The sequence below is a fragment of the Monodon monoceros genome, unplaced genomic scaffold (genome assembly GCF_005190385.1).
Source record: "Monodon monoceros isolate NGI ecotype Baffin Bay Population unplaced genomic scaffold, NGI_Narwhal_1 Super_Scaffold_3, whole genome shotgun sequence".
In the NCBI taxonomy this organism is placed as follows: Eukaryota; Metazoa; Chordata; class Mammalia; order Artiodactyla; family Monodontidae; genus Monodon; species Monodon monoceros.
This window is the reverse complement of record NW_021703780.1, coordinates 12,692,413-12,714,688: the sequence shown is the minus strand read 5'-3', so window position 1 is coordinate 12,714,688 and position 22,276 is coordinate 12,692,413. Positions and strand designations below refer to the sequence as shown.

The following is a 22,276-nucleotide window of genomic DNA, read 5'->3' as shown; positions in this document are numbered from 1 at the left end:
CTGGAAATCCCTCTAAGACCCCGCTGACATGTCCATCTGCAAAGTCACGGAGAGGCCAAGCCAACATTCCAGACCAGGAGAAAGCACAGCACGAGGGGAAAGGCAGCAAAAACAGCTTCTTTCTTTCTTGTTGACACAAAACCAGTAAGATCACCTCACATTTCATAATCAAGGTGATGGAGAAACACTGACTGTTGTCTGGTAGTACCTAGAGAATAGCCAAAGAAGAACCTCAAACATAAAAGAAAACCAAAAGCATCTGAGAAGCCAAACTAGTCAAGACATTCACATAGGGCATATTTATTTCTTCTTAGCCTGGCTACAAGCTCAATTATCTAATTTACAAATAAGTTTAGAGGAGGAGGAATCTGCTAGACACACACAAAAAAAGAAAAAGATGAAGGAAAGGATATTTTGAAGCCCTAAAATCAACCAGAAGTCTGTGCTGTTTATCACTGGTGTAAATTATCCCACATTCTTCAGTATAAAATGGGTGAACAGGAATATTAGATAATCAAATTGAGGCCGTGTGAACAGAAAGTTAAATTAACATTTCGTATTTGAAAACAGAAGACTATACGTGTTTTTAGAATTTTTCGTTAAGAATAGTTGGCACCTTATAGATTCTCGCACGTAAGAGGTAAGCTTCCTCTCTAGAAAATTTATTAGGGAAACGTCTTCCCTCCAAATGTCAGATGAGGCAAACTTTTGAAAAGCTCATTGTGGGTTCAGCATTCAGAAAAACGGGCATGGATCTACGGGGACGAAAATAACCTTCCCTTTCTACAGCAGGGCTCTGCTGCAAAACACAGGCGAAGGAGGTGAAAACAAGGGGTCTGAGAAAGGAAGGGCTCTGCAGCACCCACACCTGGTGTCCTCAGGTGGGCTCTCCCCATCAGAGGTATAAGCCCCAATCGTGCAAGTCAGACAGGATGCTTATCACACAAAATCACACCATCTTGCTCCTTTACAAACTCTGTAGTTTTAAAGGAGTAATCAATGAAAAGTGAATGCTTTTAATGTTTTAGGAGCGTTAAGGATTGCATAGGGTATGAGGGGGCGGGTAGTTATAAGTGTGTATTTAGTATATACAGTTTTCTATTAAAATCGCAGGCAGATTTTTCTCTCCTGATTATTCAAGCACATTAGCAAACGTGAAAAAAAAATCTGAACTTGGATCAGTCGGTGGAATCGGGAGTGCAGAATGCATCTGCGCTTTGCCAAAGCCGTATTTCATTACTTTTCAGAATTAGCTGGCAATGTCTCCACAATATTTACTGAAGTGAAAACCAAATGTTTTCATCTGGACAAAAATCAAACTGTGGTATGTTACAACCACAACAGAAATCATTTTAATCCAAAAGCTTGCTTTCTCTAATTTGGGCTGTGGTTTCTATAAAATTGGATTCTTCTCCATGAATCATGTACACATACAAGCCCTCGTTCTCATTATCTTCCCTCCCCCGACCAGTTCTTTATCTTAACATGCTAAACATAGCTCAGCTCTATTTTGCAAAGACCCTAAAGGGATTCCTTGCCCGCTGGCATTAGCTGGGGAGTCAAATTCTGTAGCTTGACCTAATAACCTCTGGGCTGTTCCCCTCCCCCCATTTGGCGTGTCTGTAATTGATCTTCAGGATACACAAACAGAATGAAAGCAATCAGCCCCTACTATCATATTAAATTAAAATACAGAACTTCAAAGTGACCTGGTAGGGCCTGGGTAGGGGGAGAAAGGGATAGTTATTTACTGATTTCCCGAGTTAGAGGAGAGGAGAGAGCTCCATCCTTCGAAACTGGAGAGTCAAGGGAGAAAGTGGGTACAACTGCCTTGGTCCATTCATCCCGCTGTGTATGTAGCCGGCACTGATCCAGGCACCAGCAACCCTCACAGACCAGACATCCGAACTCACCCTGAACACTCAGGCACACCACACGTAAACACCAAGTGCCCTGAAAGACTGGGACAACTGTAACACACTGAATGATGACCTCTGTCTCTTCCAGGTCGGCCTTTACAATTTACCAGGGAAGAAGAATTTACACCAAGACTTCCCAAACCTCACCCACTTCCACAGGCCCTGAGATTATGTGCCATATCCACCTGCTATTTTCTTTAAAGTGATTCATATTCATGATTTAAATGGATTCTATTTTATCAGTAGAAAATTAATATCACATGCCCTAAAAAAAATGTAGTTAATATTACAATAAAATTTTTAAACATGCAGCTAATGTCATTTCTGGCACCACCAGGGGCACATTTAGCAGGGCTTGGGAAACAGCCCGCCAGCCAAAGGCCAAACACCAAGGGACCCCCTAATTCCTTATGGGATAAGGAGGCACCTGGGCGATGAAGCCCGTCCTGGAACTGCTCTCCCTTATAATACACACGTTATCCAAAAACAGGACGCCAATCATTGAAAAGAACTCTACATGGAATCCAGAAGTCCAGGATGAAGCATCAGCTTGGCAGTCACGTGCCCGTTGTCAGGAGCCTCAGTTTACTTGTCTGTACAATGAGATTAATGTCTTCAGACATAACATCTGTGATGACCCCAGAGGCCTACGAGGTAGCATATGCAAAAGCACTGTCAACACCCACACTTCAGTGCATTAGGCTGACACATGGCTTCAGTGACAAAAACAACTCGAAACTATAAAAGCAGGCTGTCACTTTCCACAGGTGAGAGCAAAGGCAATCTCTTTCCTCTCTGCTTTACTAAGTGGGAAAGTTAGCAGACTGGCAACAAGGGGAGGGGGGCAGTGCGGTGCACAGAAATAGGATGGAAACACAAAATGAACTCAACAGTTAGAATTTCTGGAACTTGGGCAGAGTAATGCGTTGTGAGAGCTGGAAACCTTCAGCCCGTAAGAGCCTTTTTTCAGGAAGAACAGGGAGGAAGTGATGATATGACGGTCACTTCAGTGTCCCCCTCTTCAGTTACGTGCTCCCAGGTGTGCCAGTCTGACCGCACATTTAGGAAATGCCCCACGGCAGGGCACGTGTCCTAAGAGCCCTGACATGAGGGACTTGGCAACGAGAACCACTTTCCCTCTGGACACATCGGCTCAAGTGCCGACCTAGCCGACCACAGCAAAGGGAGAAAGTATCATTTAACTAAAAGCTGGAATAATCTGCTTACTGTCTTTCCCATGAGGCTGTCTACACCTGTGACTTGAAACGTACACAAACGCATACACATCCAGTCAAATGCAATGAGGTCTCTGGATCTCCTCCCAGCAAGTGAACGTGCAGATCACACCACAGAGCACACTCGACCCAGCAGAAGTGGAAACAAGTCAGAAACTAACTTCATCAAGGCCACACACAGACTACCCGAACACCCAAGTCTGTGCTCTCTCCACCACGAAAGTGTCCACAAATCCTATCAGACGTAAATACGGTAGAAGGGGCACCTTGCCTTTGGGACATGGATCCTGATGACTTTAGTGCTGTCAGCTGCCAGCAAGGTGCTCTGTAAACAAAACAGGACTCTCCTTACTTCCATCTACCTTCTCTAAATGGATTTCAGAAAGGACAAGAAATACTAAGGGACTCTCCAGAGACTAAGGGGGAGGCCACAGGCAACTGTGAGAGGGATACTGACTCCGCGCCAGCAGCCACTGGCAGGGAGAAGGGAGCTGCTCTATCTGCAGGGAGGGCAAAGCCTGGTCGGAGGCCAGATAGTCTGGAGTGGGGCCAACCCTCTGAGCAAAATGTCTTGGAGTCTTAACGACTGATCGAGGTCACAGAGCAATTAAAGGGGATCCATCCTTCCCCTCCTTGGCGCTTAAGGACACAACGGTTTCGTATTTCTTCATAACTAGCCCGATAAACTATCCTGGCAAGTAAATTGCTTGCTCAGCACAACTAAGCCAAGTATACAGACTCTTGGAAAACTAAGCATATGAGGAACATAAGGCCAGTCTGATCTGGAGAAAAGTGAGGGTTGGCCACTGAAATCCTCAGGGTGGCAAGAATACCACTTTGTCTGTTACCGCTCTCAAAAATTAAGATGCGACACCTCTCAAAAGGATCCATCAAAAAAAAGCTGTGTATCATCACCGTGACAGAAGGGCTTCCTCCCCAAAGAGTTCATGTAAAGTATTCCCATTTTGCTCAAGGAAGTTCATTACTAGTGCCATAGTGTTCCTTGCAATTGGAGGATTACTTAATTGCTTTATAGCAGGTTAATCCCCTTTCATTCTGTGACCTCGAAATCACCCCAGGCTTCCTCAATACCCAACTCCAGTACTCTTATCAAAACATGTGCTCCTTACCAATAAAGCCAATGAATGCCTTTAGAGAGAGTTCACGGGTGGTCTGTCTCTTCTGGTACCTGCATTCTCCTCAGCTGGTCTTCTACATCGTGCCTCTTCAGTTGCAAATGGAAGGTTCCTCCAATACCCTCTTCGCCTGCCTAAATTCACTGGGAAACCTAAGTTAAGTCCACTGGATGGTCACCACAGGCACCATCTGGCCTGCTTCATACCCATGACTTTAACTCCACAGCAACTGTGTGCTAACTACACACCTATTTTACAAAAGAAGACACTTGGACTTAGAGTGGTTTAAGTCATCTGCCCAAGATCCACTAGGATCATTCAGCCTCCGGCCTGTGTTCCTACAATAACCCGCTAGAGAGCCCTTCCTCTAGCCGAGATCATCTTACTCAATAAGGGTCTGGACGTGTTATGTCTCCTCTCTCAGCTGAAGAACCTCGGTGAGTATCCAGCCCAGGGCCCACAGAATCGGACACGTCTAACTCCCCTGCTTTAACGAGGGGCCCTCCAAAAAACAAACCCAACACCATCCCAGGCCTTGGCAGGGGCTCCTGCAGAACTTTCTCCTTCTACAAAGCCAGCTCCATCCCAGAGAGCCTTGGGCAGAGTCCCTTCCGGTTCCACACGTGCACCCTCTACCCTGGCATTGCCTAGTTGGTCTATCGCACCTACCACAGGGATACTGCTTTCCTGTTGCTAATCTGTTTTCTAGTGTCTGGCATATAAAAAACGTTCAATAAAGGCTTGCTGAATTAATTAGCAATTGAATGACGGCTGAAGATTCTCTAAGACCTGCGAAACAAAAGGCAAGCACTCCCAAAACAGAAAGGACTGCTTCGCCATGGCTCCTCCTCCAAAATAGCTCTCTTTCCTCCGAACTGTGACACTGGACTGTGACACCCACGGTCAGAAGAAGGAACCATGTGTAGATGTGTATTTTCAGGGATGCCCCTTGGGAATCCCCCTTGTTTGCAGAGCCCCATAAAGAGAAAAATATAAATAAGAGAATCATTTAACCTGCCACTGCTCTGCTGTGTTAAGCTTTTTTAACCTGCTAATAATCATAGTCAGGACAAAGAGAAGAAGACAGAACTCATTAAGAATAACGAGACCGGTGACAGAAAATGCTGCGATGGTTAGAATCGATGCACGCTGCCCAGGGCACACACCCCTCCCCCTTCTCGGCAAAAGATGCTAATTATGCCTCTGGCAGGAGCCATGTGGACCCCCTTCAAAGCAGCCATTTAAAGATAAATACACTGCAGGCAAACACTTCGGGCCGGCTGCACTATTCACTCTTCCGTTCCTTTAGAGGTTTTAGGTCATGATATTAAATAGGAAAGGAGAGAGCCCTGCCAAACTTAGCTGAAAGGTCTATGCGTGCCTTACGACAGATTTTTTAAATCTCTAAAGCTTCTTATCCCTGAACAACTGGCTGCTGTGTTGACATGTACACACTAATCCCAGAGTTATTAATCGTATCATTTTTCCCCACCCCAGGCTTTCGCTGAAGATATTAATGGAGCTGTGGGGAGAAGGCTGGGTCTTGGGCTTGCTGAGTGTCACTGATGGGTAACGAACACCAAGGCTTAAAGAACTCTACTTGCCAGCTTTTTCTCAGTCTCAAGATTCATTCTCTTCCATATTCCAAATTAGCGCTGAGACTATTACGGGTAATAACGGAGGACTGGAGAAAAGGATGATCTGTAATCCTTGGCAATAAACATCGTTTCCAGGTCTTTGATTCCTTCACGATTTCTGCAGCCAGGCTTTCTTTCCCACCAATACTGAAGCCTATCAAGACTGTCTCCTTTACCCAGAGACTCCTGTAAAGGGTGATGGAGTGGCCGGGCTCTTGAGGCTGAGCATGAAGTTTGGGGCTCAGACAAGCTCTGTTTGGTGTGGAACCCGAACGAAAAAAGCAGCGGCAGAATTAGAATGCAGGTATAAAAGAAAAAGTTAATCAAATTCCCAACTATCAACTTTGTCTGTTGAGATGCCAGGTGAGGCCAAGACTTAAGTGAGGAAGTGTCACCAGCAGTTGACGCCTAAAAGTTAGAAATACATCTACATGTAAATCAAGAATTAGATAAATGATGAGACATCCACAAGATGGAAGGGGTATTTATGTGAGAGTGTGAAATAGGAAAACCAGATTGCAAAAATAAAAATATAATGCAATTCCATTTGGGGTGTGTGACTTGTATTGTATATGCACAGAGAAGGCTTAGTAACATTTTCACCAAGGAGATGATAAACAGTGGTTGTCTCTGGGAGATGAGGGGTATTTTGATTTTTTTTTTTTTTTTGGTCTGTTTCTCCATCTTTTCTGCTGATCTTCCCTAGAGGAACATGAAATACATTTATAACTAAAAAAAGTTTCAACATTTGAAACTGAAAGAGAATTATTAAAGTACCACTACAAGAGGCTTTGTCTATTTAACCCTTGTACACCTCAAAATACGAGTTGTTGTTTTTGTTTTTGTTTTTGTTTTGCGGTACGCGGGCCTCTCAGTGTTGTGGCCTCTCCCGTTGCGGAGCACAGGCTCCGGACGCGCAGGCTCAGTGGCCATGGATCACGGGCCCAGCCGCTCCACGGCATGTGGGATCTTCCCGGACCGGGGCACGAACCCGTGCCCCCTGCATCGGCAGGCGGACTCTCAACCACTGCGCCACCAGGGAAGCCCAAAATATGAGTTTTAATTAGCTCAAGCAACTGCATATTAAAGTATGCCATCTAAGGCCACCAAACCCATCACATTTCCAATATCATGAAGCACTTAGCGAATCACCTATCATTTGAGGCTTTTAGAAAAGCCAGATCAGGTAAACACACCTGACCTCACACAGCCCTGGCTTTTAAAATAAAATACCTTAAATCTAAAAAGCACAGGAGGAAGAGTAAGAGAGTGCAATACTCTGTGTCAAAACCTTATTGCACATCAGCTAAAATAAACAACGAAACCTATTTTTATTGTCTGGCTCATGAATGTAGGAATAACTTTCCAAGCCTCAGAGCATTTTTCCAAAATTAAACATCTTATGTTTCACTTACTGAAACTTTTGTTCCATCTGACAAGTGACAGAAGTAAACTGTGTCTACGAAAAGACATGATTCTCTTGTGTCTAGAGCCTGGAAATGTCAAAGTTGGGTACTTGGTAATGTTTTCCCTATGTGCCATTTACTCGAGTAATAAGCATGCCTCTCCAAGCAAGGTCCTCCCTAAATCACCCCAAACCAGAGAAAATATGATTTTAAAAAACTTATGCATATATAGGCACATGGCACAAACATACAAATTCCGCTCTAAAAACAAGTCACACCCACTCCATAGGTAAAAACTTTCGTAACTAAATTCCATAATCTGCAGAGCAGTTTTCTGACATCCTAATAGAACACGATCAGTGAATCTTCCTAAAGAAAAGAGTTAAGGCATGGCTCCAAGGTAAATGTGGCTCCAGTGGGATTAAAAAGACACAATGAAGAGTCTTACCAACACAGAGCTTTAATTATTTACCTGAGCCGTCTTGCTTCTGATGATACTTGTTGACCCTTCAAAGATCCCTTTGGCTCAAATTCCTTCTTCTGAGCACCTGGTCCCACTCACTCTCCACTGCTCATGACACCACCCCACCGTCTACCAGCCGGCTGGTCACTCTCATCTTTCCTCTTCCTTTCACCCTTCACAGCCAATCCTGCACTTGGTTCTTTGCTAGTGGGTTTTTATGCCTTCCTTTCCATCTCCACCCTCAACACCTAGGATCGCTAGACTCCTTCGGCAAAGAGCTATTTCAAACCCAAGGGAGATGCTGGCAGGAGGCCCTGCTACCCACCCCACCTCCCTTTCGTGAGGGAGAAGTGGTCCGCACTGAAATACAGTTATTCTCCTCCTTTATGTCTTGAGTCTCCCAGGACTATCATATCAGTAGCCTGTAATCTCAAACAAAAACCTCACCCTTCATTTTCCCTTCCCTAACAATTTAGTCCTAAAGCAAACTGGTACAAGGGGTGTGTGTGTGTGTGTGTGTGTGTGTGTGTGTGTGTGTGTGTAATGACCACGGCAGCCCCTGTGGTGTGCGAGAGCCAAAGGAGGATGAAGAGGTAGGTGTTCACACACAGGTCAGGCTGTTCACAGGGTCCCAGCCAAGTGAGATCAGAAGGGCTCCATGGGGAGGGTGGCAGAAGAGATGGGAGGTGGGGCACACTGGAAAAGATGGATCAAATAAACAATTTATGGATAACAGGAGTCAACTTTCTCACTGTTTAATATAGGAAAAAAAAACAGAAAACCAGAAGGAACCCTTTGGTGCTAAACTAAAATTAGGAGGTACTGGTGCTCGTTCATGGATTTTAATAGACCTAGAGACATGTGCACATACATGCCCTTGCACATGCCCCCCCACACACACAACGCATTTCCCTCTGATAGCTATGAGCACACCTCAAGCCCAGACCCTAGCTTCTAAAGAGCAGCTGTTCCTTAAAATGAACAGGGCTCTTAGAAGAAATGGCTGATTTCGGGGCTGAGGGAGGGAGTACACAACAAGAGTCCAGGACATTCCACTGCGTCAGGGAGCTGGGATGGGAGCATGACAGGGACGTGTCAAAGGGCAAGGCAGCCAGCTTGAAGGGGCTACACTGATGGGATCTGGGACAATCAAACATCAAAACAGATGAGTAACAGACTACAACCCTCTGAACAAAACAGGAAATGAGCCCATCCAGATCCCCAAAAAATGAGTAAATCAAGTTTGATGAGAAATGAAATATGGAGTTTCAAAGAGCCTCGTGGGCTTCCCTGGTGGTGCAGTGGTTGAGAGTCTGCCTGCCAATGCAGGGGACACGGGTTCGTGCCCCGGTCTGGGAGGATCCCCCATGCCGCGGAGCGGCTGGGCCCGTGAGCCATGGCCGCTGAGCCTGCGCATCTGGAGCCTGTGCTCCGCAACGGGAGAGGCCACAGCGGTGAGAGGCCCGCGTACCACAAAAAAAACAAAAACAAAGAGCCTCACGATGAAATATGTATAATCACAAAAGCTGCCAAGGGTCCGCTTTCCGTGGAAAAGCCTGACAGACCTGCCGCAATTCAGTGACCAACGTGAGCACCATCAATCAAAGAACAGACTGAAATGCTATGGCCCAACAGGGCAACGAGAAGCTCGAAGACTCCCTTCTGTGATGCTCCTACCTGAAATGGAGAGGCCCCTCAATCTCCCTCACCATTTTCTGTGTTCTTCCCTCATTTAGTTCCTACAGTAAAGACTTTCCCAAAATAAGGCCATGTAAATCCAAACCCATCCTTCATTACAAAATTGTAATTTTGTAATTACAAAATCCTCTCCGTGCACTCCATTCATTGGTCCTGTTCGTATGGACAGACCAATATTTCCACTGTTTTCTACACCTACAAAGCACTACTGTTATTTTTCCTAAAGTAGTATGGCGGGGGGAGGGAGTGGACCCTCCATTAGCGTGGCTTATTCTCAGACCTCAGGAAACACTAGGAAACGGGAACTAACACCCATCCACAACTACCCCACCAAAAAAAAAAAAATTACAAAACAAAAAGCCAAGTTTGCAAAGCATGTGTGTGACGGTGATGCTGGGGTGGCAGAGGTCCTAAAAGCATGTCAGGGAGAAGTCAATTATAAAAATGTAAGACTACAAAAAAACAAAAAAAGTAAGACTACAAACTGTGACACTGTGTGTTGAGATGCCAAGAAAGGTGATTCAGGAATCAGAGGAAAAGGGAAGGAGAAACAGGAAGGCTCAAGCACCCTCTGGGTGGGATTCCTCACTTTACACTCTCACTCCCTCAAACCAGGCTGGGAATTCAAAGAGGTTGTAGAGCAGAGACCAAAGCCAACATCAAAACTCCTGGGGACAGGCCTTGCCCCTTTTTCCTTCAACCAGGCTGCTCCCTCCAAAATGGCAACACAGTCTTACCTCGAAGGCAGAGAAAAGTAAGAAAATCTTCTGTCTTAGGCTTCCTTTTAGAGAGGTCAGAAATTTGAGTAGCTGGAGGGGGTAGCAATGGCTCCACTATCTTTACTGGAGTTGTGCTGGGACTATTCGGCTGGGATTGAGCAAACTTCCTTTGTGCTTGCAGCCTGGGCCTGTAAAAGCAAAAGAAAATTAACAACAAGCAGAGATCGGAGGATATAGATCTACCTGCAGCAATAAAAGCATGACACAAAAGGGAAGAGAGACCTTATTTCAAGCAAACTCTTTGTTTCTAATTAAGGTTCTCTATATCTCTCTCACTCTTGTAAACCACAAGCCTGCTTTAAAGGGCAATAAATTTGCTTTAAAGGGCTACATTTTCTACACTGATATAAAATATGCACGATGAGCACGTGTGTACGTTTGCACACAAGCGCGTGCCTGTGCACAAACCAGTGTGTGCCTGGGTATTTCCAAAGTGGCGTGCGGTATTAGGTGACACGGTATTAATGACTTCCGTGCTTTTTCACAAATCATCTACCACATTTATTTAGCATATTCTGTGCTTTAACACGATACTATCACAGACACATGCACAACCGCCTTCATATTGTGTAAGGACACCCCGTCCACCTTAGCCTGTCACTGACCTGGTCTCTCACCCCCAGAGGAAGTAGTCTCCCCATCTCTAAGCTCTTCTAACTCCAATTCAGCCAAATAAATCCACCTGGAATTAAAGCTTGTAATGCAGGGGGTGGGAGGAGGGGGGGAAGACCACTTCTCTAGTCTATTCAAAACCCCTCCTTCATGGCCAAATTATGGGTTAACTTCTGCCCACACAAAAAGTCCAAAGTCCTTAGTTAGGGATTTGAAAAACTGGCCTTAACCTACCTTTCTCAGGCCTCTCCCCTATTACCATCCTACGTAGATACCAATCCCCTAATTTATCCTTTGGTGTCTACAAATCACAACTTCAATCTCCTTAACCAGGCATTGTTCACTCACACAATTTTACATGTCAGACACTCTATTAATTTGAATCCTAATGACTCTTGGAAAGGTTTCTTTACTTTTTTCCTAACGCTGTAGCCAGTAACCGTTTTCCTTTATCTACCTAAGTGTTTTTACCCCCTGTATAACTGGCTTGACCTTTACCATAAATTGCCTCCTATTAGCTCTTCCTTGAATTTTCAAGATCTCAACAGCCTAATGGAAAATAAACACCTTTGAGGGTGTGAACCTGTACGTGTCCTGCTTTAAACCACCTCTCTGGCCCTGCTCATAAAGATGCTCAAGAAACAGTATTTGAGAGCAGGGAAAAAACAAGAATCGAAAAGCAGCCCTACGGCACAGGGCTTTAAACGGATCTGCTCAGAACCCCAAACTGGAGTCAATCACTATGTGGGTGGGGCTGATAAAGCCACCCCAGCTCAAGGCTGCTTTGAGTATTACATATATTTATAATTCTATAGTACAAACAAGTCTTCCCTTAACTATCGCTGAGATCATGTAAAACAGTAAGCATAGTATCTTTAACTGCCGGTGCTCAAAATACCCTAACATTTTAAGTTAACATTCTAGTATTTAAAAAAATAACCCCCACACACACACACTGGTTTTCCACTTTGTAAAAATTAGCTCCCTTAAGTTTTAACCTCCCGTGTCCTGCCCAGACTCAACTCTTGCCTCCCTTACGACCCACCAGAAACACTCCTGAATAGGTCACATTCCCAATATGAACTGACATTTGATCAACAGGGAGACAGCATGACTGCTGCATACTAACTGGGCAACAACCCTCAGTCCCTAAAATCCTACAAACGTCACAATTAATCAAAAGCACTTCAGAACCCAGGAATAACCAGAGGAAAACAGCCACGTAACAAGGTTTAACAGAAATTCCAAATGTCATAAATGGTAAGGGAATAAAACAATGCTCCCATTACTGTGTTGTGAGGAACAAAGACCTCTTTTTTTGCAACCAACTGAATGTCCTGAAGATGAGAGAGCAGAAGTGTGTGCTGGGAGAGCCTCCAAGCCCAGAGGACTGACCTTCAAGGAGGATCAGATGGGGGTGGGGTGTGTGTGAGAGACGGAAGGAGCGGTGCTTCTCAAACCATCGCAGAAGAGGATCCGTTTTGCATTTGGTTCCCCCTCACGGTCCCCTTTAGATTTTCTGTCTTTTACAAATGGATATTTTTATAAGATAATTATTGTAGGGGGAAAATGAAAGACATAAACTACAAGCTCAAATTTATTATTAGACTCACAGACGTAAAATCACCCTGTTCAACTGCTTTAACATGCTCACTGCTCACTCTCCATTTCTCTATTCAGCTCACTGGCACCAGGCAGCAAACAGCCTGTGCCTTGAGCAGGATCGCTTCAGAGAAAGGACAGGATACAGAAAAGTAGACAGCGGCGCCATGCCCTGCCACCCTCGGGGTGGACTGAGCCCGAGAGAACTACCCTCCTCTTCCAACAAGCTCCTTCTCTCCTCCAACTTGCCCTTCCTGTTAAAAGAAAACCCCTGTAATGTTTTCCTACTGAACAGGGTTTTAATTGGCAATTTTCTGATTTGTATGTCTTCATTTAAATGGACACAACTCACACTCTGGGCATTAAGGGGGCTTTATGGAATCACTGCCTGTACGTGAACAGGATGTTCAGTGTTTACTGCTTTCTCAACAGTCGGCAATGACAAATGCCACACATAATGAGAAGACGGCAGAGCCTGAATGAAAAACAAACACGCAAACACAGATGACAGAGCAGGACACGGAAAAACATTCTACAATTTCATAACCTCAAAGATAAATGCTCCGACCGTTGCTCAAATAAAAGGCGCTTTTTCCCTGATGACTTTCTCAGGGAGGCTATGAAAAACAAGGGCATAACAGATTAAAAAGCGGCAGTAAAATAAATTACCCCTCAGAGGACTAAGCCAAGCTCCCAAGTGATTAAGTATTTGTGAGACCCAGATGAAAGCAGGACCTAAAGAACAAGACAAACCAATATCTTGTTTTAAAGAGGCCAGAAGAATCCGTACTTTGTGGAAAGTGCAGGTCTGCGGTTTGGCTTTGTGTGTGCGGGTCCCAGGGGATTACAAAGGTGTGACTTTGCTTTGCTGTCCCCACGCAACAAAAGAGCTTGAATGACACAACTCAGAGGCCAAATCCATGGAGGAAGCACTCTTAGCCATTCGGGGTATGTTTGCGGGATAGGTGATTCATTCTAGAGTGTCTGATACAAGGAAATGAGTGTATGTTATTTAAAATCAGTACAGAAAGGGGGCAGGGAGGTCCAGATGTGCTGAAGACCTAGGTTATCTGCACCCGGAGGTGCTGGGGAAAGAAGGAGGCTGGCGTGCAGGAGAGGACAGGCATGATCAGACACCCACCAAGGGCGGTGGAGCTCCAGGAGGGCCTGCACTCAGCTGCTGGGCGCCAGCCGTGATCAGGCCAGCAAGATGGGAGCAGATGGGAGCCACCCATCCCTCCACCAGGAACACCCTCCAGTCCATTACCAGGGCGAAGATGCTTTAAATGGAAATTTAGGTTGAACTAAGGGAGTTCAGAGCCACCCAGGGGTGGGGCTGGAGAGAGTGTGGAGCTCCTGGGCATCAAGGGAAGAAACAAGCAGAATGTAGGGCCTCCAAAGGCTTTTTTGCCTGAAGTTTAGCCAGGAGGGCCTTTGCTTCGCGTTGGTAATGCACAGCAAGCCAGAATGCAGAAAATACAGAGGGCGTCTGTCCCACACAAACCACAGGAGTGTCAAGTGGCACAAGACTCACTTCTGTGTTGATCTTTTATTAACTGATCCAGGAAGGAATTTCCCTTACAGAGGACTCCTCCGTGCCAGGAAGGTCAATGAAACCAACTAAAACCAAACTCTCCAGCAAGCCGAAGAAACTTAAACCAACTGAGGAAGAAACGTGCAAATACATGTATATATGAATAAATACATTGAGGGTAACCTTTTATTTACAGTGTGTTAAAATCTAGGGCTGAGGGGCAGTGAGGCTTAGGGAATAGAAGTGGTTTCAGATCAAATCATCGCTGTTCCTCACCTTCCGTGGTGTAAATGTGTGTATGTGAATTAAAAGAGTAAAAAATTCAGAGAATGCAGAGCTTGCTATCTGAAGCCCTTGTCGTGGGTAAGGCCATCTGGGGTGTCCCTTCTCTAGAAGGGACAGGAGCCCCATGGCAACCCAGTCACAACAAAGCTCAGCCCTGCTGGTGTGAATCCCATTTAAGCAAAAGTGCCTCTTTTTTGGGGCGGTGGGGGATGTGTTGATACGAACGTTCCTTTACTGATCTGATCCCCCCAGAGTGTCACTCTATGTAGAAATAAATGCTCTTAGGATAGAGGCAAAGGTTCTCAGGGGACCCTGCTTATTCCAGACTGCTCCCTCTAGCTGGAATGCTTCTCCCCTTTATCTCACCATGGCTGGCTTCTTCCTATAATCCAGCGAGGGGAACATTCCAGCCTGCTGCTTTTTACAGAATCACGTTTTCCATGTCTCTGTTGAAAAGTCACCTCCTCAGAGAGACTGAGCCATCCTCAAATAGCACATCCCCCAGGACCTACCGCTCAACTCCATTTCCATTCCTCTGCCCTTCGATGGCCTACAGAGTGGGCTCTCCTGCCAGGGCCTCCTTATGTCCTATGTCTGCATGTACGGGCTGCCGTGTGTCGAGGGCAAGCCCTCCGTAGGTGTTGAGAGAGAAGGGCAGGAACATCGTGCTGCTGTCCCATTTATGAACAATACCACTTCCTCACTCATTCCTTAGGAATCACACGTTTTTTGAGCAGAGGGGCAGAGGGCATGGCAATCCGGAGGTGGCAGGGAGATGGCTGGACAGATCTGAAACGGACCCAAGAGCTACAGGAGAGGCCTGTGGTTCTGCCACCAGTAAAGTTATTGGCCATCCCAGGATACGGCTCTGCGAAGGTCGAGTGGAATCCAGTTTCACTAAGAATCAGTTTCGGAAGCACCTGCCTGTTCGGTCACAATTTCCTCCGCCACCACCGGCACCGCTTATTGAGAATTTACTGAGCCACTTGCCCATCAGGAGCATCATCGAACAAAAGCCAATTAAGGTCGCGTTCTGGCTGTCAACCACGCTGCGTCACAAGGTACCCCCCCACCCCAAGGCACGCGGCTGCACCCCACGTGTCCACACGCAGGACACCTGTCCCTGGGCCACAATCTGCTGGCCCAGGTGTGGAGGTCCTGCCACGCGCCCCTGCACACGAGACCACCGCACGTCAGAGACGGCGCTTCCTGACGAGCTGCGTGAGCTGGAGGGGAGGGCGTCTGTCTTCTCCCTCCTCTCTTCCACGCCCCACGGTTCACAGTGAAGCCTTCTCTCATGTGGGATTCGCTGGCATCGGGGCCAACAGCCAAAGGAACGTTTCGCTTGATCACATAAAATTTTACCCCAATAAGTCTTCAAATATATTTCATATTTAGCTTAAAAAGAAAAAAAGTACAGCACCTTTATGGGAATAGAGAAGCAGACCAAAATAAACACTAGCGTTATTTTCCAAGTTAACAGATAAATTCCAAGACAAAGCTTGTAAAGAAAACCCACTGGTGGCTGACCAAGTCCTGTGCCAAATACTGTTTGTTCTGTAACACTCTCCCGGTGCCCTCTCCTGCCCTCCTCAAATCCTGCCTTTGGAAGCTTCCGGGCAGCCCGCCATCACTGTGGCACTGTGTCTCCAGGTCTCCTCTGGGGTTACCTACAGGATAGAGTTAACCGGCTTATTGCTATCTGTGTGCTCAATCTCTAGGGCAGCCCTAAATATGGCACAACAGCAATTTCTAGGTTAATTAAATTCCATTTCTGCCCAGGATTTCTGATAGTTTACAAACCCATGGAGGACGAGCGGTATGCACGCAACGCAGCTGGACAAGGCGGGAGCGAGGGGGACGAGGGGGTCTAAAGCAGTGCCCAGCCGGTCCTTGTGGAGGGCCGTGTATGCCAAACACCATCTTATTAACTTAATTTTCCAATATTAAAAACATAAGCTGGTAAATCCAGTTATTTAGATTACACCCCAAGTCTAAACAGAGAGCAATGCATGGGTGGGAGCGCAGGGTGTGTGTTCACTCAAGAAAGAAAATGCGTTATATCCCACAAATGCAGAGGGACCCGCATAGCCAGGCTCTTTGTGCCGGTGTGGGAGCTGGCCCTGAAGCTTTGCCAACTTGCTGAAAGGCCTATTCAAAAAAAAAAAAAAAATTCCTGTGTTTCCATCTCCAAAATAAGTACCCACTCTATTCTACCCCCAGACACACACACACTACAGACCTGGCAGCTAGTCAAAGAAACAAGGGCGGGTGTGTGTTGGAGATTGTATGGGTCGGGCAGGGGATATCCCCTGCCCAGGGCAAGCTGCCCACCAAATTCAAATGCAAGTGCAGTTGCGGGCAAACCACACAGGATGGCTGTAAACATCCTGTATAGTAAAGAGAAAATAAACACATCCTCAAGTGAACCCGGAGGCTAGCAGAGACCAACGCACAGCAAACTTGGTAACAAGAAGCCCTGGCAACAGGCTCCATCCTTCTGCGCTCACGTCCCACCCTGCTCCAGAGTTACAATGGGTGTTTGTCTCATCGGCGTGTAGGGACTTCACCCAGTGACAGAAAAGGGAGGTCTGCAGCTCCATGAGAAGAGAAATGCCTGCTTTCAGGTGTTTCTGGAGATCTTGCCATACTGGTTCAGAGGCCTCATTTCTTGCTTAACATAGAAAGAGATGAAATCGTTTATGCTAAAAACCGCAGACGTTAAATATTTGCAGCACTTGTCTTAAATTAAATTACACAGGCAACTAGAGTAAAAGTCTGCTATTAACCTGATATACCGAAAGGAACTTTTTTTGCTTGAATCTCCTGGAGATGAAACCCTGTAAAGTTCTGCTTGGTCCGAGTGGTACAAGGAAAAGAGCCATGGTATCACAAAACCTGAGCTGCTTTGGTTCAACTACCTTGTGACCTTGGGCAAGCTGGGACTCTATTTCCTTGTTGGCAGAAGCAGTGGGGTGGGGCGGGAGGGCGGAGAACCCCTATGAAAAGGAAACAACTCAGGGTCCTTCTAGCTCCAATCTCCGCTGACCTCATCTATAAAACCTGAATATAGTCGTTCCTGTAATAATTCCTCTTGCATCATGATTTCATAATTCTGGTGACAAGTACTGATCTTAGCCTGTACCAAGTGGGAAATAAAAACCTCCAAAATGCCTGTGTTGCTAAAGATTGCTAGCGCCTACTTCCCAACTACAGGTTGTCAGGCAAAACAGCAAACGTGATAACTTCCAGATCTTGAGATACGCATACCGCCTTGCACTTTAGAAGGCAGAGGTGGAAAAACGTTTAAATATAGATGTTTCCCAAAAAAAAAAAAAAAAAAAAAGATGGCACAATGCCAAACGTTGTTGCATATTCCCTTAAACTACTAACTACTATGCTGTCTATGCTCTGCCGCCTTAAGACTTAATCCTTCCAATTAGGAAGAAATCACTCACTTAGGAAAACACAAGAACTTCCTTCAGAACCCTGAGATATCCTCAGGAAGGCTAACCTAACCACTGAGTATATTATCAGCTCTACCCACCAAAAGGCCAGAAGAAAGGGAAGGCACGTACTGCAAACCCAAACACCACCCGCCTTCGGAAGATACTCCAAATGCTCACAAATAACTGCACTCCCTCAGAAAGTGGGCGGGCATCAGAGAGAAAGGTGAGCCTTCGTTTTCTTTACCTCAGGTAAAAAGGGTCAGGGGAGAGAAAGGAGAATACCAAAAGTACTAAATATCTACAAGATACACGTGGTGTCTTCCCAAGTAAAACATGTGCTAGGCACACAAATCTCAGGCTGGTGGTGGGAGCCCACACAAATGGTATGAAAAGTAATATGCAGAACTGCTTTGGATCCCATTAATAAAATGATGCAATTATTATTTTTTTAAAGTCTGATGCAGCATCCTGAAGTGTCAAAGAACCGAGGCTGCCTGGAAATCCTGACTCTGTCATGATCAAGGAAATATTTGACATTGACTTCTTTTGTGTTCTAGAAAGCAACCATGTCAAATTCGAGAGGGATCATCATTAATCAACAATTAAAGCGGCAACAAAGCCCTTTTGTTCTGTCAGTCACAAGTGTCACATGTGTTACAGCTTACCACCAATGAAAGCCGCAGGTTTCGCCACCCCCAGGCCGCATAACCCTCTCTCTCCTTCTCGGGGATCCACCTCCAAACCCAGGATCTAGGAGCCGCAAATGCTCCTCTCCACAAAGACTGTTGGGTTCAGGGCAGTCTTGAGCAAAAACTGTTTACAGCAAAAGTAACAAAAGGATAACACGAGTCAGAAGACCAACACATGGAAGTTAAAAGTCTTAATCCAGCATGGATCTGCCAAAGAAATCCCTAATACACTACTGTAGTTACAAGGTGTGAACAAGTTACCTAAAGTACGCTCATCTGTGAAAGCCTCAGAGAACCAGCTGAAATGCTGATCTGCCTTTCCATTCATTCTCTCTTGAGGTGGGACTGCCAATTTTGTTTTTAAAAATACTATTTCAACAAGAACCCCAGCAGTTTCTCAATTTTAGGTTACTCAATACCCGGCTGCGAACTGCCAGAAAACTCCTCGAATCCTGGCAGAGACGATGGCTGGGAAGGGAGACCGAATGACTCTGTGAGGCAGGAATCATGTTTTACTTCGTTCTTTGAAGGAGAGAAGAAAAATACACGAAGAAATTCATCCTGCAATGTTACACAGTTCATTCATTAAACAACAGAACCCAGTGGAACCCTAGCAGTATAACTGAAAAGTCAATCCTATGGAAACTTCCCACCAGAAACATTCCCCATGGAGTTGTGCACAGGGCGAGACTCGAAAGTCCATCCGCACGTGATGGACCAAAGCACAAAGGCAGTGCTGGGAGAGCTAACCAGTCCCTGAAAGACAGGGACGGAGTAGGCTTACTTCAGCTTCTCACATCCTGAGCCTCTTGGACAGTAAGTCTGCTAACAGGGATCTGCTTTATTTAAAGGACGGCAAATAGAAAAGGGATTCTGGACAACTTCCCCGCCCACTGGAAATCCCATGAAGTAGCCAACAAGCACCAATAGGTGGCAGTAGACAGTCTTTAGACACCAGCTCTGGGATCACTCCTGAAAGGGGAATTCTGACTTTCGCAGATTTATGATAAGCCTGGCATTAACCAATTTTTAGTACCTGCACTAAAATCTGACGCCAGCTAAGTAAGAAACCAGCCACTTTTCACAGAAAGTAAGAGATGAACAATGTTACCAACACCGTTTAACCCAACAACTCAATTACAACTCAAGTTCCTTGCTTGCATATGGAAAATACACAGCAACTCACAATCCAACATTTTATATCTTGAAAATATACCTAGGGCTAAAATCCACTGGATTCCCTCCCCCAAAAGTGGTTTTTTGCCACGCAGAAAAGTAAGAAAAGGCAAAACTAAAGTAATGCACCATGGTTCTAATATGCTTCCTTCCCTGGGAAGCCCAGAGTATTCATTTTGGGGCTCTGATAGAAATTTATTTAGTAGGCTGAAACATAATCACGTGTAATGTTCAAAGTATGGGTGTTACTTAAGCTATCACCAACCAAAATGCAGAGGGAAGTCTGTTCTGTGATAAAGGGATACGCTACAATCCACACACATTGTCTCTTCCTGAATGTTTATAAAAAAGGTCTAGGATTTTATGACAACTGCTTAAGTTAAAAAACATGACCATAATTAAAAAGAATCTGCTAATCACTAATGAACATAAGAGCCATTGTCCTCCCTTCTTTTCGCTGTTTGTGCTCTGTGATCCTGGAGGTACGGCACATTCTCCCAATGAAAAGCAGGAGCTCACAGCATCCCACACTCGGAGACTCAGCCCAGGCTCAGTGTCACTGGAGGCTGCCATGACGGACCCAGCAGACACAACAGTGGCACAGAAATTTAAATAAAAACCCAAGAACCTGTATCAATTCAAAGGAGGCAAGAGAGAGTCATGGCATAGAACTCACCTTCCTTTCTAACAAGGCCTAGGATACCCTCAGGCAATGCTGAACTTCTACCAACGTTCAGGGTTGCAGAAGGTAACCATATGTCAGGCCAGGAAGCAGAAACATTTATCCAAATGGCATCGCTACATAAAACCAAACCAAGTGGCCTTTTAAACCAGACGGGCCAGGAGAATGGAGGCCAACTCAAACCTTCCAACTCAGCCAGGATCGTCTCTCATTTACACTCTTAACACCCATTCTGGGATCTAAGAAGCCTCTCCCCAGTATAAAAGTCCCCTCACTTCTTCCTTGTCAACCACCTGGGAGTCCCAGATGGACTCTGCAGGATATGAACCCACAGGCCCTAATACCTGAGGTCAAGGGAGCACTAAGTGGAAAGGGGTCACGTCTGTGGGCGGCAGCAAATGACAAGCAGAGACTCACCAAACACCTGCAGGACACACACATCCACCGTAACTGTGTGTGGCTCAGAAGATCCCTCGCAGGGGTCTAGTGACAGTGTCTTCTGACTAGACCTCACTTACATCACAAAATGAGAATTTCTCCAAGAGGAAAAAGTTGGTCTCTGACTCACAAGGGGCCCTGTCATCAAATATGTTTTCTTACACCCATTTAACCAACAAAACCCTGCTGTTAATAAGACGAGTGACTTATCACTCCTTTCCAGAGATACTATATTTGAATTTGCTGAGATGCTATAAAAGCAGCTTAAAGGACTTTCAAAGGCTTTGAGCAAGGCCAGCTGCAGAAAACCCCAAGAGGCGAGACTGGCAGTACACAGAAATCCAAACAAGCCCTCCCCTTCGCCCAGTGCTGTCAGTGACTAGTTATCGCTTTTCCGTCTGCAACATTCAAATGCCCTGACAAGTTCTGATCCTCACCAAGTTCCAGAAACGACCACAGGAAAGTCCAACCTCTTATACGGGACTCAAGATAAACACCCAAGCTGTATGCACCACTTCAGCAACTCCGAAGGGCTGAAAGACTTCCTGTTCAATTAAGCCCTTCATTAATCCTTCCTGCTCGAGCCCATTTTCGTGTCCATAAACAGGAAACAATGAAGCCACAGGTCAGCCTCCTTCACTGCAGCTCATATACCCTCCAAAGAAGGCCACAGGTCCACCTTCCGTCCTAGGTGCTGTCACAAAGCCTCGGCATCGCCTGGTTCCTCTCATCTTCTCTGTATGGCGGTACAAAAGAGGACAGAGAACAAAAAGTAGAGAAAAGAGGGAAAGAAATGGGAGTGTTCTCCATGATCCTAATAAACTGTGAAAATGGCGTGCAGGGGGGAGATAATTCAACCGATGGAAACCTCCAATAATCAACATTTATGAACTGAAAGTTTAAAAAGTGACTAACCTCTAAACACTTATTTTTTTAACCCCAAACTCAAAGCTAGTTTCCGTGGGTCCTCCCACACCAGGAACAGTCAGTTTTTGTGATGCTTCCCATGGGCAGACGTGTTGTTTTCCCATGGCCCCATTCTCTCCCATTCCACTGCCCAGCCAGCCCAGAGGAGAATGTAAGCCCCTTCCACTGAGTGGCGAGACACTTGGCCACGGGAACCTCCCACGTGGCTCTTCTCGCTGTGCTGCACCGCCACCACCAGGCAAGCCAGCTCTGGAGGAAAAGGAGAACCCCAAGGTGCAATTTAAGGACGGGTGCTGGTAGGGACCCCATGAAGGAGGGGACGCGAGAGAGAAAACTGTCACATCTTCCCAAATGGTCCGAACCCATGACGTGCTGAGGCATCATGGAAACAAATGACATCCTCCCCTTCTCTGTAACCCACTGATTAACTCAAAGAAACAGAAGCTACTTAAATGCAAGCTCCCTCACAGTTAGCGTTAGCAAAATGCCAGGGCTGCAAGCCGGATAAATCTGAATCCTGTTCGTAAAGATGCAGGTGGCAGGCCATGGGGGCCAGGAGGCGCGGAACTACTCCCTTTAGAAGAAGTCTCTTCAATTCTACCAGCCTAA

At 45.8% G+C, this 22,276-nt stretch overlaps 1 protein-coding gene across 5 annotated transcripts in view; it reads right to left on the bottom strand.

The window, feature by feature from the left end:
* The window catches only part of JARID2 (jumonji and AT-rich interaction domain containing 2), a 244,114-nt gene that overhangs the window by 52,645 nt on the left and 169,193 nt on the right, over positions 1 to 22,276 (bottom strand). For all 5 annotated transcript variants that reach the window (XM_029242945.1, XM_029242947.1, XM_029242949.1 and 2 more), the window contains one exon: positions 10,232 to 10,401. In XM_029242945.1, the coding sequence (XP_029098778.1) occupies positions 10,232 to 10,401 (170 nt within the window). The remainder of the gene's footprint in view (positions 1 to 10,231; positions 10,402 to 22,276) is intronic.